General features: G+C 56.5%; 1 protein-coding gene across 9 annotated transcripts in view; it reads left to right on the top strand.

Moving 5' to 3' along the window:
• NRXN2 (neurexin 2) overlaps positions 1-17,436 on the top strand; it is a 98,701-nt gene that overhangs the window by 62,401 nt on the left and 18,864 nt on the right. For 5 of the 9 annotated variants that reach the window (XM_063094141.1, XM_063094142.1, XM_063094140.1 and 2 more), the window contains 3 exons: positions 8,167-8,348; positions 12,940-13,111; positions 16,531-16,620. In XM_063094141.1, coding sequence (XP_062950211.1) covers positions 8,167-8,348; positions 12,940-13,111; positions 16,531-16,620 — 444 coding nt within the window. Of the gene's footprint in view, positions 1-264; positions 1,008-8,166; positions 8,349-12,939; positions 13,112-16,530; positions 16,621-17,436 lie in introns of those variants that run through there. The other 4 variants (XM_063094138.1, XM_063094143.1, XM_063094135.1 and 1 more) reach the window with 3 other exon arrangements.

Here is a 17,436-nt window from a genome sequence, read left to right as displayed (position 1 = left end):
TCCCGCTCCCCTCCCCTCTCCACTCCCCTCCTTCCCTCCCTCCCTCTCCCTTCTACCCTCTCAGCCTCTGCAGCAACACTCCGCTGCCTCCATCTCTCCGCCGGAATCTCGCAGGCTCGCGCCTTTCCTCTGCTGAGCCTCGCTCTCCTCTCCTCTCCCCTCCTCTCCCTTCATTCCCCCCTCACCCGGATTTGCTTCCCTTCCCCCTTCTCCCGCCCCCCCTCCCCCGGCCGCTCCCTCCTTTCCCCGGGCCTCCGTCGGGCGGCAGCGGCGGCACAGCAGCGTCCGTCCCTAGTCTCCGCCGGTCCCCCGCTTTCCGGGGAGCCGGGCCTCTGTCCCTCTCCTTTTCTCCAGCCCGCACCCCGCTCCCAACCCCGGCTCGGTTTTTCCGCAGGATTTCCCCCGCTGTCCCCTCCCTCTCCACCCGGCACCATGCCCCCTGCCCCGGGTGCTCCCCCGGGTTTCTGACGGCCCTGCGCGCCGCTCCGACCCGCCGGGATGCGGGGAGACCCCTAGCTCCTCGCGATGGACCCAGGCGTCCTGGACCTTGGCGTTGCCTCTCCGCGGACCCTGGATTCCCCGGCGGGATCCAGTTGATTTCGTTGGCTCCGGACCGAGGCTTGGGCTCTGATTTTCCTTCTCTTCACCCCTACCCCCCTCCCGGAGCTCGGAGCCGGAGGGGGGTTTCGCGGGGCTGCGCGGCCCCGCGTCCCCGCCCCCGACCATGGGGCTGTGAGGCGGCCGCCCCGGGGACGAAATGCCCCCCGGGGGGAGCGGGCCGGGGGGGTGCCCGCGCCGCACCCCCGCCCTGGCCGGGCCCCTGCCGCCGCCGCCGCCGCCGCCGCCGCTGCTGCCGCTGCTGCTGTTGCTGCTGCTGGGGGCGGCCGACGGGGCCCGGGTCTCCTCCAGCCTCAGCACCACCCACCACGTCCACCACTTCCACAGCAAGCACGGCACCGTGCCCATCGCCATCAACCGCATGCCCTTCCTCACCCGCGGCGGGCACGGTAAGTGGCGCTGGCGAAGCCGCCGGCCAGCTGGCCGGCCCCCGGGCCTCCCGTGTGCGTACCCAGGCCCCCGCGGGCCGCACCCCAGCTGCTCGCGCCAAGCCGGCCCCTCTGCTTTGCGGGCCAGAGCCCCTCACCTCCCATTTTCCCTTCATTCAGCCCCGCCCTCGCCTCCATCACCCCCCCCCCCTTTCTCTGTCCTCATAGCTTTGCTGGCTTGCTCACCTTCACCTCCTCTTCCTGTGTCTGGTTTGTTACTACCCTCCCATCTCCGTACCCCATCACCTGTCTGTCCGTCCATCTTCTGTGCAGCTCTCCCTTCCGTTTCTCTTCCGCATCACCTCCATCTCTGCCCGTACCATTTCTTCATCTGTCTTACCTCCACCTCTGCCTCGCCCTCACCTTCCATTACTGGTCTCCCCCACCACCCCGCGCATCTGTTATCTGTGCTTCTGACATGTCCCATCTCTTCCTCTTTCACCTCTGTCCCTCCAGCAACCTTCCCTTCTCCCGTTGCTGGTCTTCCATCGCTCCCAAACAATCACCTCACTGTGCTGTCCCATCATTCTCCCATCCTTGGTTCCCTCATCTCGGGTTTCTCCTCTCCGTGGCTCTTCATCGTTGCCCTGCCTCCTCCTCTGACCCCAGCAGCTCTCACTTCTGCAGCCTGAGCGCCTGTAATTTATGCTCCCAGGCTCCTCATCACTTCCACGCCGTCCTCAGTCACTCCCCACTAACTCTCCTCTCCTTTCTCAGCCCCTCTTAACCTTCCATCTCAAAACCAACTTCACCTTCCTTCTTGGACCCCATCGCCTCCCATTTTTATCCCTGGCTTCTATCGCTTCTCGTTTCTGCCCATCATCACCTCCCATCTCAGGCCCCTCATCACTTCATATCTTGGACCCCTAAGATTCTCTGTGTGCCACCTCTTACCATCTCTGTCCTCCATGCCATGCCCTCATCACTGCCTGGCAGCGTACCCCTGTAACTTCCAAGCTCTGTCCTCGCCGTTACCTCCCATGTCAGTCCCTCTTCACATTTTATTTCATTCCATATCAGCCCCTACCACTTCCTACCTCAGTCCCTCCTTCACATTCCATCTCAGAGCTTCTGTCACTTCCCATCCCAGAGGCCCTGTCACATCTCATTTTAGTCTACCATCACCTCCCTTCTCTGTACTCCACATCTCCTCCCTTCTCTTTACCTTGTCATTACCTTCCATAGGACACTTCATTGCCTCCACTTCTGTACCCTCTCACCTCCCAGCTCTGCACCTCCATCACCTCCCATCACTATTCCTCATCCCCTTTCATCTTTGGCCCCCACCTTAGCCCTCCATCACCTCCCATTTCTGTGCCTCCGTCCCATGCCGTCCCTGCTGTCATCACCTCCCACACGTGTCCTCCCATCGCTTCCCATCTCTGTGCCCTCTGTCCTCACATTCCATCTCTGTCACCTCCTGTGTGGGTAGTCTGGCACCTCCATGCTCCCATCACCTCTCATCATTGTGCCTCCCTCACTGCTCCTTTGTGCCCATGTGGCCTCCCGTTGCTGTCCTTCCATCCCTTCCCATTCCTGTACCCTCACCGCTTCGCAGCTCTGCCTACCCATCGCTTCTCATTTCTTACTCTGTTTTGCTCCTCTGTCATCTTCCATCCCTGTACCTTCACCACTTCCCACCTGTGCCCCTTGCTGCCTCCCATATCTGCATCATCTCTGCCTCCCCATTCTTGTTCTACATCTGTCCAGCCTGCTTCCCAATCTTTGTGCCCCCATGTCACCCCCAACACTTCTGCTCCTTTTCGGGTCTTTTTCTCTTTTCTGCTACTTCATCTTTATCTTCTTTTTCATGCCCCCACTTTCTCTTCATCCAGTTCCTCCTGGAGCAGCCCCTTCAAACTCTCTCCCTCATTCCTCTCTTCTCTCATCCCCAACATAGTTTCCTCCATCTGGTCTCTGTCCCAGCTGGGCTCTTCTCATGCAATACTCTCCAGTTTCCTTCTCTTCTTCCACATCCTCACCCCACACCTTGCTCCTCTCCCTCCCTAGGAACCCTCTGGCCCTCTTTACCTTCTTCCCCCTTTCATTATCTCCTTCTGGCTCCCTTGAGGCCCAGTGTTGCTCCCATAGGCACCTAGATAAGTCATGGTCTCTCTGGGCAATGAGCAGAGGTGTGAAGAGGTGAGATAGGAAAGGGGAGCCAGGTATATTGGGGGAGAGCTTTGTGCGGTAAAGAGGAGGGGAGGTCAAAGAGGAAGGCAGAGGAGAGAGGAGCTGGCTCAGGGATGCTCAGCAGATTGGAAGAGGGCCTGGGAACTGGAGCACCTGAGGAAGGTTCCACAAAGGAGCAAGAGCTGGGCAGAAGGAAAGAAGAGCATGGAGGCAGGGGGATGACATATGGAATACTGGTGCTAGGATTGCCTCCGAGATGGCCACCCCATCGCTTGCTGTGCAGAGGAGGAAGAGGAAGAGCTGGAGGGTGCTGCATAACAGGGATGGAAGGTGGTGGGAGGTGGGGTGAGGAGCCTTTGAAGGGAGGGGCAGCTGAGAGGAAGGAGGAGGGTCCAAGGGAAGATAGAAAAGAAAGGAGACCACCTGTCATGGCTGAACCCCACCTCTGCTTACCTTAACCATGGGGGAGAGGGCAAAAGGACAGGCTCCTCTTGGGAACCCATGCTTGGCTGGAGGAACAGGCCAGCTCAGGAGGCCTTTCTAGGACAGGTTTCCTCTCTGCCCCAGTGTCTCCCTAGCATCCCCCATTGTGAGGAAGACTCTCTTTCTGCACCTGTATCTCTAGTTCCCTTCTTTTGGGGTCTTGCTGTGTTTCTACTTGCCTTCCCTCCCTCCTCTTCACACTTTCCCCCATCTACCCTTCCATCCCCCAACCCCTCCTGTTACATAATGTCCCTACCGACCTGCCAGACACCCATTGACACTCCTGCACCTGATATCTGTCTGGGGCATGGGAGGACCAGCATATCTGGGTCCTAAAAATGGGCTGAGGGGGTGACACTTTCCTGGTCCTTGACCCTCAATTCTGGTTTCAGAGTCCTTGAGGATCCTCCCAGCCCCAACTTTCATTTCTCGTACCCTCTGGAGCCAGGAATGAAGTGGTCAATCCTAGCTCAGTTATTAGTAAGTTGCCTTCAGGGATTCTGGATTTACCACTCCAGCTTATAAAATGGACTAGCATTTATTTTGATTCTGAACACGGATATGTTAATTTGGATCATGGGGTTAAGAATTGAGAGGATGTGTTATGGGATTCTAGATCAAGAGAGAGCTGAGCTCAGGAATCTGGGCCTGTAGAGATCTCCCGCTATGGGTTGTGAAGGTCCATATACAAAGAGCTGGTGTGAACTATGAGCACCTAGAAACAAGGCTTTTCTGGATTGTGCAGGATATTTTATCCTCTCATAAGTTTAGACCTTCCAGAAGGTTTTTGTCATGGCTTCTGATGCTGCAGGGACACAGGCAGACAGAGGGTTTGCATGTATAGTTAGTCACAGGGGCATCACTCTATGGTGGCTTTCTACATGGGGTGATCATGTTGTTTTAATGGTTGGTATTTTTTCCTCGAATGCAGGTGTGTGGGACTATATGGAAGATTCTTGATCATTTAGAGTGTTTTACTGGATCAGCAAATTTCTGGGTCTAGGAGGCATCGAGGAGACTATCTTGGGTGTGAACAGAACGTGCCAACCTTGGGCTTTTCAGTGGTGGGCCTGTGGCATCTTGTGTCTGGCCAGAGAATCGCTTGCCCTGGGCTTCAAGGGTGTAGTACTCCCTGAAATATTACACACAATTCATCTCACTAGCGTTTTCCTAAGGAGGTCAAAAACTATTAGTCTAGATCACCCTTGGGCAACATTTTGGGCCTTGGCTTAGGCCCCTTTCGATTACCAACCCTTTCTGGAGGCTGTCAGAGGTTGTAGATGTGGTGTATCCTGGATTCCATGCCTCGTGGAAAGCAGGCCGTGCCTTACCTGGGGGAGTCGGTGGGCAGGGCAGAGGACAGCTTGCCTGGATGAGAGGCGGGAGGAGCCTCTGTGCGCGGCGGGGAGAGGGACCGGCGGAAGCCCCGCCTCCTCCGCCCAGACGTCCTCCCCAACGCGAGCCCTCTGCGCCCGCGGGCGGAGCCGCGGTGCTGGGGAGAGAAACGTCTCCCCAGGGTAATTACTGCCGTCCCAGTCCAATAAACCATTCATCCTTCACCTCTTCTGCCCAAGGAGTGTCTCTCCGCCCTGGTCCCCCCACAGTGTAATAAACGCCCTTAGGCTCTAACAGGCCCGCCCAGCTATGTAATAAACTGGCTGCAGTGTGAGAACGGCCGGGCAATAAATCCCGGGGGAGGCCTGGGCTTGGGAGTGGGGAGGCTGCGGAGGGCGGCCCGCAACCTGTGCACCGTGGGCCTTGGGGGCGGGGACGCGTGCGCCCTGTCCCGCGCGGCGCCGGCCCCTGCCCTTGCGCCTCCGGCTATGGCCTTTGTGCGTTTACCGACATGTTTCCCCGCTGCTTCGTCTCCTGTCGGGGGTCTGCCTCTCCAAGCTGGGTCTTTGTGTGCAGCTGGGTGCGTCGTTGCTTGTGTGTGGGTGTGGGGTCTGGGTGTGCGTCACTGGGGATGTGTCTGCTGCGGGGCTTCGGGTTTGGGCCGTCGGCACGTGCCTGTGATTCCTCCCGGCTCACTGCCCATTGGGGCCTCAGGCCTGCTGCTCCTCCAGCCCTCTCTGGGAACAGACAGGGCTCTGTCCGTGGTGATGGGCTGTCTGTGATGGGGGTGGGAAAGCGAGGAGAAAGAGCCTCCTTTCCCCTAGACCTGGGGGACATGGGGTAGGCTCCAGGTAGATGGGGTTTCTTTCCCTGGTCTGAAGGACCAAGAAACCCAATAACACCCTCTTTTGACTGGGAGGCCCTGGAGTCCAGGGGTGAAGAGGTTGCAGCCTCTGATCAGGGAGGCAAGGGACAGGTGTATGTGTGGAGGAAGGTCAGCCTCTCAGCGCTCCTGGCGTCCCCACCCCACAAATTCAGATGTGTAGCTTGTGAGTGGAGAGGGGAGGGAGGACCCTGGGTATTACGGTTGCCATGGAAACAGCCGATTTTCCAGAGTGCTGCAGTGTTGGGAGTGGAGAGACTGTTACCGGCTGAGGTCTACCCAGCTCCCCAGCTCCAGACCCTGCCCTTTCCAGGCAGGTGATCCACACGAGAGGGGTGGGGCTGACTGCATACCCCGCCCCCAGCCAACTCTCCACCCTCAACGTGGTGGACCATCCTGAGGGTGCAACCCTCACCACTGTGCTTCCAGGGCCCCCAGGTAGAAAGGACACCTGGTCAGGAGGGGCAGAGCCCAGCTCCTTCTGTCTGCTGAGGGTGCTTTCCTGTCACAGGCTGGGGTGAGTTGTCAGTTATTAGACATTGTAGATGTAGTTCTTTCTTGCCTGCACTGCCCCTGAGGGGTCATCTCTCACTCTGGCCCTGTCTGGGGACGTGGAGGGCGTTGATGGTGGGTGCGCTGGGGCACAGCAGGGGGGCTCATGGCTACTGCTTCCTCCAACCTCAACCCCCTGCCAGCCTCACTACCTCTCTGGGACTCAGGGAACAGCCTTCCCTTCTCTCTTTAACTCCTCCCTGGGCCTGCAGATGGTGACTCCCTCCAAGGCACTTATGAGTGCAGACTCCTTTGGGGGCCCAGGAGCTCCCTGGGACAGAGCCCCCTTATCCCTGATTGCCTGAACTACAAGGGGGCTCCTGAATCCCTGAGCTGAGAGACCCTGAGGTCCTTGAGGGTACCTGGCTTCATGTAACCTGCTGGGCCACCATCTTGGCTGAGCAGGCTTGCTCCTTTCCAAAGGTGGTCCTGTACCCCAGGCTCCCAGCTCCTGACCCCAAGGCTTCCATCCCAGCCCAGAGCTCTCCCACCCCAAGGCCACACATTTCTCCCAGCTTACTCCATGCTTTTGCCCTCAGGCCCCATCTGCCTCTCTCTTTCTCTCTGGCTAAGTCCTCCCTTGAACCCCTCTCTCCCCAAGAAGTGCTTTGAGAGGAGTCATTAGTGGCTAATTATTTAATTAAGCATTTTATGAATCTCATCTGCTCCATTTATGTTCTAAGGAATGCAAGATTGTTCTCTTCCCTTCCTTTCTCTGCAGGCCCCAGAGTACTAGACCTTCATGCCTCCTAGACAAGTCTCTCTTCCCAGAAAATGGGTGACCAGCCCCCCACCCCCACCTCCAGAGAGCTCAGTCAGCCGCAGGAGAGAACATGGCGACTAATGGGGTTTATTTTGGGGCTGAGATCGTTAGGGACCTCACACCCGCCCCCAGCAGCCGGCTGGTGAAGAGGAGAGGAAGGGGAGAGAGGGTGGAGTGGGGGAGGGCAGGTCCCCCACTCGCCCGTTTCTCTCACCTACACCCCTCTCTGCCCCTCTCTGTCCATCTGTCTCTCTTCCTCCTTCCTCCTCTAGCTGCCAATCTCCCCTCCTGCCCTCCCCATGCCAGTCTCTTCCTTTCTGGGCAGAGCTCCAGGACCTTCCTGCTTTGGGTCCCAGGCAGCCCCCTGGTTGGGGGTGGAAGCAGGGAGTCCTGGGCAAACCAGGAGGATTTCCAGGGGTTGGGGAGGGGGCTGAGGGGCAGATGTTGGGGGGGTGCCAGCTATGCGCCTAAGTCAGAGCTGCACATAGCTCTGCTTATCTTCTCCCTATTGCCTGGGGCTTCTTTTTGCCTTGGTGCCCCCTCAGCTCTGGCCCCAAAGAAGCACACACCTTGAATCTGTCACCTCTGCCAGCCCTGGGAGAAGTCGGGCTGGTCAGGGACAGGCCCCCTGGGTCCTTTGTGCCTATGGCACGTCTTGTCTTCTTCGTCTCCTTGCAGCCTCTCTCTGGACTCTCTCTGTCACTCTATTACCTCTCTGTTTTGCTGTAATTAAAGCTAGGTTTCTTGATGAGGCAGCTGTATCTGTCTGTGTGCGTGCACAGGCTCTGACCCAGGCACCTGCCTGCCAACTGTTCCCTAGGATTGCAGGGCTGGTGGCGGATGTTGGGATCACAGCTGAAGCCCCACACCCTAATCCTGATGTCCTGGTGCTCTGGTCACAACCCTGAGGATCCACCGATCTCGCCCTCCTGATGTCATTTCTTCCTCTCTCCCTTTCCTTCTCTTTGCAGCTGGGACCACATACATCTTTGGGAAGGGGGGAGCTCTCATCACCTACACGTGGCCCCCCAATGACCGGCCCAGCACGAGGATGGACCGCCTGGCCGTGGGCTTCAGCACCCACCAGCGGAGCGCTGTGCTGGTGCGGGTGGACAGCGCCTCTGGCCTTGGAGACTATCTGCAGCTGCACATCGTAAGGACTCAGGGCTCCGGCCCTTTGACTCCCAGCCTTCCCCACCCCAAATCTGCTGGGTCCCTCATTGCCATGGGATCAGCACCTCAAGTCTTTCCCTCATGAGAAGCCCCCAGAACCTCTGTTCCCTTATCCCTGAAGCTTTCTGCTAAGAAGTTCTGCTTCTGAGACCCATTTCCCCTCCCAGTTATTCACCAAGACTGCCAGAGCCACCCCATCTGATTTGAATATCCCCAGTTCCCCACTCTTTGAGACCATCTGTGCATTGTGACCTTCCTGGACATAGCCAAAAGCCTCCTTGGGCCTTCCAGACCATTCTCTTGCAGCCTTCAGAAATGTCCCCACATTTGTGACCGCCCCTGGGCTGCTGACTTGCTCATTCCTAACCTCCTAGGGCAGCCCACTGTGTCCTGCACCTATTCTTGCCCCCTCCTTCAGACCTCCTGCCTCAGGGCAGCCTACCCTTACTTCTTCACCTTGCTCCAGATCCTGCTCCTGCCTTTGCTCTGCCCTTGACTGCTCCCATGACCTTTGCCCTTCTAGCAGTCCCCTCATCCTGCCTCCCCTGTATCTTCTCTGGCCACACTCACTCCTCACTAGCCCAGCCCCACATCCCCACCCTGATCTCTGGTCCCACCCAGCTCTGCCTTTCCCTGCCCACTCCCCTCCTTGACCTCTGGTCCTTCCCAGGGCCTCCCTGTGCACCTCCCGCCATATCTGTGGCTTTTCATCCTGTCTACCTCTAGTCTGCAGGCCACCCCTTTTCTTTCCTGGCCCTTTCCCCCATCTCTGGTCCTGCTCCACACCCTTCCCTATGGCCTCTGGCCTTGCTCCATTTCATTTCTGGTCTTAGCTTCTCCCCTGAACCCTCCCCACAGTCTTTGGTCTCTATCTCCACATTTCTAGCCCCTTCCAGCTGCCTTGTTTCCCTGCCTGCATCCCACATTCTTCCCAGGCCAGGACCCCTGAGCTGTGAGGGCTGAGCAGACTGGCAGCCTCTCTGTGCTGGAAAGGTCTGGTGGGGATCCCTGGCTTTCAGGAGGGCAGAATTGGAATGGGGGAGAGGAAGCCAGAGGAGAAATCTTGTTTATTTGGGCCCTGACTCCTCCCCATCTGCTTGGGAGCCTGGCCCCTCCTTACACAATAGCTTTTCAGCATTCCAGGTCTGTACCTCTGTCCGCCAACACCAGGGTGTGAAAGAAGGAGGCATGAGGGGAGACATCCCATAGGCAGAGCAGAGCAGGGGTGGAAGTAGCAGCTGATGGGTGTTGGGCACACAAGGCCAGCCAGGGAAGGGGGGCAGAGCTGTGAGTGGTGGCTTGTATGTGAGAGATGGCGTGGCTGTGGATGACAGTGTGGGACTGGGTGCATGATGATTGTGTGTTGGGAGTGATGGCTGGGACTGTGAGTGACGAAGAGAGACTGGGTGTCATAGTCTCTGATCAAGTGTGTAGCTATATATTTGTATTAGCCTGTGGAACGGTGTTTGCTGTTGTTTCAGCCACCCATTTGAGTGGCAGGGTGTGACTGTTTCCCTGTGTCCTCTGTGAGTGAGGCCTGTTGTTCCTCTCTCTTCACTGTCATGTAAGGCTATGCGTGGCTTTGGAGCAGATGGTTTGGGTTTGAATCCCAATTCTGCCACCTCCTTGCTCTATCTTTGTGCAAATCACCACAGCTCTCTGGGCCTCTGTGGCCTCATCTGTGTAGTGGCATAATACTAGGACTGAGGGATGCTGTGAGGGTCCAATGAGATTAAGGATGTAAAGCACTTAGGATATTACCCCACCTATAGGAAGCACTCAGTGTTAGCAAGTATCCTGATCATCTGTGATTGGCACAGTAGACAGTGTCTGTGTGTGCTGTGTCTGTGTGCCTGCTGCTTTAGGGGACAGGGGTCTCCCAGTGCTGAGGAGAAAGTGTAGGGGTATCAGGGTGCCAGAAGAAGGGATCTCCCCCTTTTCCCTCTCAGTAGCTGCTCACAGGCCTCACCTGATGCAGGGCTACAGAGGAACCAGGACTGGAGCCTGGGTACTGCAGAGGGTGGGAGGAGGGGTCGGCCTGGCCCTGGGGGGCGGGGGGAGCCTGGCAAGGGTGGGGGAGCCATGAGAGAGGTCAGCTCTGAGGGGAATGTTGGGCACCAGATGGTTCTGAAGCCCTATGTGGGCAGCCCCCAAGCCCCCTCCTCCCCTGGTGACGCATCAGCTCCCACCACAGCGTCATTAGCGGCTCTCACAGAGTAGGGAGGCGGCAGCAAAATAAGAGAAAAGCAATTTGACGTTTCTAATAAAGCGTCGCTCCACTTTGCCAAATTAATTTTGACTCCCATAATTATTTGCTGTAGGAGCGGCCTCGTTCTCCCCACCGCCGCCTAATGAGGTAATTGGGGAATTAGGAATTAATGACTTTAACAGAAGTGACAACTGACTTCACATCGGGAGCAGCTCCGCGGAGCTGCCTCTCCCCCGGAGTGCACAGCTCTGAGCTTGGCTGCCTCCTAGGAAACCCAGGTGTCCTGCCTTCCAGCTCCCCTGGCCAGCCCTCTGCCTGCCCAGTCCCCAGACTGCAGGTGCTCCTTGACCGCCATCACTGCTTGGGCTGAGTCTTGTGGGGAGAAGCCCTTGGAGGCATACAAGGGGCTGATGCTATTCTGGGTGATATTATTACTAACAATAGTAACGAGGAGGATCGTCTGTTCCCTTCACGTGAGCAGGGAGCAGATGATTAGCCCATCTCCCTGGGGATGTTGTCAGTCTGTGGGTGGTGGTTGGGTGGGGCTTGCTAATACTCTTTGTTAGGCAAGCTCAACCTCAGTTTCCCTGCTTTACTGAATCTGAGAGATGCTGCATGTGTGTGTGTGTGCGTGCACACGCACGAGCACGCATGCATATGTGTGTGTGTCTTTCCCAGGTTCTAGGAGGGGGAGACCTGACCCCACAAGTGGAGAAGGGAAAGGGCATGGGTCTCCAAGTGAGCCACAGCTGCACACCCTGCTCCTCAACTTTCTCTGCCAGACCCCACCCCCTACCCTCAGTGCCACCAAGACTCTCGGCTCTGTTAGATGCAGGAGGTAGCAGCTGAATAGTTTCTCATGCCCAGGCAGGACTGGGGCAGTCTTTCAGGAAGATTCCAGGAGTGTAGTGTGTTTCTGTAATGGGCTGGGTCCCATGAGTATGTGTGATCTGGGGGGCCTGAGTGAGCCTGTGGGAGTGTCTGTCTTGCATGGGAGGAGGGCTGGACAGACTCAGGGGTTGTGTTTGGGATTGCTGCTGGGTAGTGCAGGGGAATGGAACAGGGGCTCAGGCTTAGGGTGCAGTGGGCCTTCCACTGGCTTGGTTAGACGCCTGTGGTCTCGAAGCCAGGTTGACCTCGGTGACCTCTCAGATCACCTCCCACCCCCAGTTCCTTGAATTAGTGTTTTTCAGACTAGTGGGCAAGGGGGAGAGAGCCCTGGCTTGGGAGTCAGGCTAGCTGGGGTTCAAATCTGGGGTTCCCCTCTAATGAGCTGTGAGATTTTGAGATGTTACTTAACCTCTGTGAGCCTGTTTCCTCCTTGATAAAATGGGGTGCTGTGAGTGTCCTCAAAGGGTTGCTGTGGGAATGAACACACCATGTGCATACAGTACTCATACAGGTTCTGGCATGTTGTAGAAGTTCAGTGAAGCTCCCCCTCTCACTTCAGCACCACTGGCAGAATTCTTCCTGGGCTGGATCCTGGGTGGCCTCTGTAGGATTCTGAGTGGCCACCTCTGGGTGCCCCTACACCCAGAGGTTGCTGCAGCTCTTTGCTGCCCTTCTCCAGAACTCAGTCCCTGTCTGTCCTCTGCCTGTCCCTCCCCAGCCCCGAGCCCATCCCATACCCCAACACCCCTGTGTTCACCTTTTCTTAATAAGTCCAGCATAGTAGTTTGTCCCTCATCTCTTCCATGCCAGTCACCCCCAAAAACACACAGTCTGGACCCCCGACCTCCACCCCCATGACTGCAGAGGGGCCACCCTCACACTCAGAACCTGACCTACTTTATGCCTGAGAGGCTGCCAGGGGAGGCATGCTGATGGCCCGGTGTAGGGCCCCCAGGGCCTGTGAGGTGCTGAGCATGCAGGAGAGGCTGGAGGCTGGGGGTTGGGAAGGCTCGGGGGTCAGATGTTCCTCAAGCAGAGGCTGGCATCTGTGGACTTCTCTGTTGGTCGTGCCTTAGGGAGGCCTCTGCCCTCCATGCCCTGGGCTGGACCCCAGCTTGGTCCTCATCATCCCTGTCTGGGCTCAGTGGTGCTTGCACAGAGTAGGTGCTCTGTAAATATTTGTGAATATTCTGGATGAACCAAAGGCAAGAGATAGATGTGATTAGTGGAAGAGGCTCCAAGTCCAGGCTCTGCATCCCATGGTGGCTGCCCCAACCACTGAGCCTTAGGTTACTCCCTTGCTGCATATGGGGGAGGGGGACATGCCTGCCCACCTCCTTGGGCGGTTGAGGGTGCATGGTAAAGCTGTAAAGTGCCCTGGAGCTGGGCCGGTGGTGGCCACAGGTGGAGCTCTAGAAGGAGTGAATGGTCGCTTCCTCCTGGTCGCTGACCTCTCCCTCCCTGTCCCCAGGACCAGGGCACGGTGGGGGTGATCTTTAACGTGGGCACGGATGACATTACTATTGATGAGCCCAACGCCATTGTGAGCGACGGCAAATACCACGTGGTGCGCTTCACTCGAAGTGGCGGCAACGCCACCCTGCAGGTGGACAGCTGGCCAGTCAACGAGCGGTACCCGGCAGGTAAGCGGCGAGGGCCGGCGGAGGAGGCGGCGGGGTGGGGTGGGTGGCTGGCTGCCTCTGATAGGAGCGCTGTCCGTACTGGGGCAGAGCTAAGCGGAGGCTTCCGGCTGTGGGTCGGGGTGGGGCTACGGGAAAGGCGAGGCTTGCAGGGGCGGGACCAGGGCGGGGGCGTGGCTAAGAGAAAAATCGGGATTGGCGGGGCGAGGCGGGGCGAGACGGTGGTGCTGGGACTCCATTGGCTAGTGGGGGAGGGTGTCGGGTTGAACGGGGAAGCCCGCAAGGCCAGGGTCCAGTTCCGGGGTGGGCGGAGAAGAGGCAGAGTCTGACGCGATTGAGGAAAGGAGGAGTTAGTTTAGAAATGAGGGACAGCAGAAATGGGGAGGCCGTTGTAGAAACCTAGGAGAAATAACGTAAAACACATCTTGGCAAGGAGGCAGGGCTGTTCCCAAGGACAGAACCGAGGTCTTTAAAAAGAACGGGTCAAGGACTTATATTAAAAAATCTAGATAAAGGAAGAGAAGTAACCATCAAACCCAGAGGAAAGGAACCCCAGTGTCTCAGGGAGTAAGGGACATAGTGAAAGGGAGGGAGAGATAGGTGACAAGTCTGAAAAACAGGGCCAAATACATTCAACAGCTTTCACTGACAACCTACTAGGTATCAGGGCCTGTGCTAGGCCCTGGGATGCATAGGTGAGCGTCCCTTGCTTGCAGAGGGTGACAGCTGTGGTGGCCAAGGACAAACCAAGGTCTGAGGAGTGCAGGGGAGGGACGGGATGAGGACATGAAAGAAATGAGGAGGCAGAGACCCTGCAAGATACTGAGGGAGGCAGAGACAGCCTCAGAGTGAGAGGAGGAGCGATGGAGAGATACGAAAATAGTCACTGAGACATATGCAAAGAGGGAGGCAGCTCCAGGAGAGATGCGGAGAGATATATGGAGATGCCGACATGCAGCCCCAGTCAGAGAGAGCTGAGGTGGACAGAGCCTTGGGAGGGAGCAGAGGAGAGCCCCAGCATGGGAGATAAAGAGGGAAGAGAAATAGAAACACCACAGGGAGGACTGCAGAAACACAGAGATGCTGAGATACAGGCTGAGCGACACTGTAGTCACACACGGGGCCTGATTGAAAAGCAGAGTGAGCATCTGGTGACCTCCGTTGTTCTCCTAGGCAGAGACAGCCAGGCAGAGGTAGAGAAGCTGCCCCACGCTGACTGCAAGGGGTGTAGGTGGAAGGACAGTGGCAAACCGTCATGGGCTCACCCATGCTGGAATAAAAATGCCAGTATTCCACGATTCCCAATCATGCAGAGGCTGGCACCCAGACAGTTTTGGGCAGTCCCTGGAGATAAAGAGGTCACACAATTCCCTAATGCATACAGAGGCTGATGTACACACAGGCCAACCCCCCACACACGGACAACTGCAGACACTCATGGGTCAGACAGACACAAGAGAAAACAGCTCTGCAGAAGCATGCCAGGCTATGCCAAGGCCCCAAGGCATGTGTGGAGTTACTCAGACACAATAACCCTCCTGTTCTAAGTTCCCTGCCTCCTCCCTGCACAAGCAGCCACTGATAGCCAGGGTTGTGTGGGCATGGTTGCCCTGTGGGCAGACCTCTCTCTCTCTCAGATGCAGACACAACAGGGCAACCTTTGTAGCAGTGATGACATTGCCTATGATGGACAGGGCTGGAAATGGGGGGCATAAAAGCCTCACTATGTAAGCCAGAACTTGGGTCCAGAGCTTGTCCCCTTGGAGCCCAGCAGGCCAGAGGCCAGGTGTGAGGAGTCTGCTCTGCTCAGGGACCCCTGGCCTGCAAAGTGGGGTAACCCAAAAGCATGATGGCTGCCTGTGTGTATTTTAAGGGCAGATCATGAGCAACACCAGCAGGCCAGGTCAGCAGTGTGCATGGGCCCAGAGAGTGGGACGCCTCTAACTCTTAGGGAGCACAGAGACATAGCCTATGGATTCTGAGTCAGCAGGACCTAGATTTTAATCCTGGATCTCCTACTGACAAGTTGTGTGGAACCTTGGGCAAGTCATCTAGCCTCTCTGAATCAGTTTCCCCCTCTGGAAGGCGGGGATGATACTTACTTCATGGTGATACTGTGAGAATTTCATGAAATAACCTAAGGAAAGTGCTAAAATGGCACGGCATAGTGGAGGTTCTTGATAAATAGGGCTTCTGTTAGAATCTTTATATACTCAGCCTCCATCCAATGAGGCAGATGTACATTCTTCTCGTCCTCTGAGGACACAGACACACAGACACACACATACGCACATGCACTCGCCCAGGGCCTGGAGATTGGGAGTGGAGAGGGGAACGGGTGTATCCAGATGAGGATGGAGGAGAGGGGTGGGCGTAAGAATTGGGGGGGGGAAGACTGAGGGAGTAAAGGCTGAGGGTCAGGAGCTGGGTCCAGGTCCTGAGGGCAGAAAGGAGAGGGAACCTGGCTCTGAGCAGAGAGGGGCCTGAGGAACTTGACATGGAACTGAGAGCGGGGAGAGAGCCAGGTGAAGGCTAGGGCCAGGAGGGAGCCGAAGGGGGCTGTGGGATGCCTGCAGGGGAGGAGAAAGGGGTGGAAGAGGAGGTGAGATGGCCACGAGAGAGTTGGAAAGAAGGGAAAAGTGCAAGGGAGGGGCGCGCTGCTGGGTGACGATCCAGCTCACATACCATGCACTAGCCAGTGATGTCATCTGTTGTGGCTGTCAGGTGGAAAAGGAGCCATGACCAAGAGGAGGAGGCTGGAAGCGCCTTTCAGGGAGTGCAGTGGTGGGGTTAGGGGTGTGGTGTGAGGTGGGGAAGGAGGGCAAAGTTGGGAGTTGAGCATGGAAGGCAAAGGGAATTGTTGAGATGACTTGCAGAAGTGGTTTAAATCTAACTGTTACATGCGTGTGCCGGGTGACCCTCTAAATGCCGCATAAACCCTGCTTAACCTGTCCCTCCCACTTCTAAACTGCCCTCTAAATGCAGTAACCAGCTGGGCCACTGATGCCTCGTACCCCCCAACTTAAACCTGCTAAATGCCCTTCCCCCGCCCCGCAGCCCCACTTTGGGATGGGGAAGAGATGGGGCCTCAACAGCTTGACCACAGATAAACCTGTTTAACCTCTGACCTTTGACCTTCCAGCCACCTTTTCTTTCATGTCCCTTTCCTTTTCTTCTTTTTTCCCTCTTTTTCTTTGAGTTGCTCCTGCCCCCAGGGTGGGGCTGGCTCTAGACTGGAGCCTAGGGAGGGGGCCAGGGGAGAAGAGGGACCCAGCATTTCTTTTCCTGCCTCTCCCGTCTTTTCGTCTTTCCGTTGGGTGTTGCTGCTTACTCTGAGTCTCCTGAGAAATGCATAATTATTTTTTTAACTCCTTTGGACTTCGCCGCCTGAGAAACCTACTGTCTTTCTAAACTTTTCCAAGGAAACTTTGATAACGAGCGCCTGGCGATTGCTAGACAGAGAATCCCCTACCGGCTTGGTCGAGTAGTAGATGAGTGGCTGCTCGACAAAGGTAATTAACCAGAATTAATTAATTAATTAACTTTAAAAACACTATCTTAAAGGTGCAGAGCTCTCTGTTTCCCCCTCCGTGTCTTTGCCAGCACCACCACCAAGTGAAGGGACGATTGTCCAGCCAATATGTTCTCTTTCCCTTTGTGGTCAAGGGTCTGTATATTTCAGAGTGGTGGTTTTTGAGCAGCAGCGGGGATTTTTCTAGAAGAGGGAGAGTACTTGTTCTCCTAAACCTGGGATCAGACTAGGGTGATCCGCAAAATCCCTGACCATGGGAGTTCCCCTGTTCCTGCTGAGCTGCTAAATCACAAGCAGGCTGAGGATGCAGGCTGGTAGGTAGACTTCCTCTTCCCAGGATTCATTTCAGGGGTTTTATAAAGGGCCTGCTGAGGGTCACAGGGCACTTAGAGGCAGGGAAGCTTTCTGAAGCAGAAAGGGTCAACCCAAAGATACAAAGGAGGGTTACGATGCATTTACTAAGGCCATCTGAGAAGAAAAGGGAAGAGTGGGGGCCTCAGATCCTGCTGGAGAGACCCCTAGAGAGAGTGCCTATGGGACTGCTGTCTCTGGAATGGTCCCACCTTGGTCCAGAAGGCCTCTTAGAAGTGGTGGAGGTTGAGGAGAGACTAAGGGAGACGGGGGAGGAGGTGGTGCTCCTGCAGGGATTTCTGTGCCTGCTGGGGTGATGAGGAAGACAGAGTGGGCTCCCTATGAGGCCTGCATGTGATGAGGTGCTCCTGGGTGTGAGACAGAAAGCTTCTTGTCACCAAGGGAAGTTGGGGGCCAAGGGCAAAGTCATTCCATTCCCTTTGGA

This window comes from Cynocephalus volans, chromosome 4, assembly GCF_027409185.1.
Source record: "Cynocephalus volans isolate mCynVol1 chromosome 4, mCynVol1.pri, whole genome shotgun sequence".
Taxonomy (NCBI): Eukaryota; Metazoa; Chordata; class Mammalia; order Dermoptera; family Cynocephalidae; genus Cynocephalus; species Cynocephalus volans.
The sequence above is the reverse complement of the archived record's forward strand: the minus strand, read 5'-3'. Positions and strand labels throughout refer to the sequence as shown.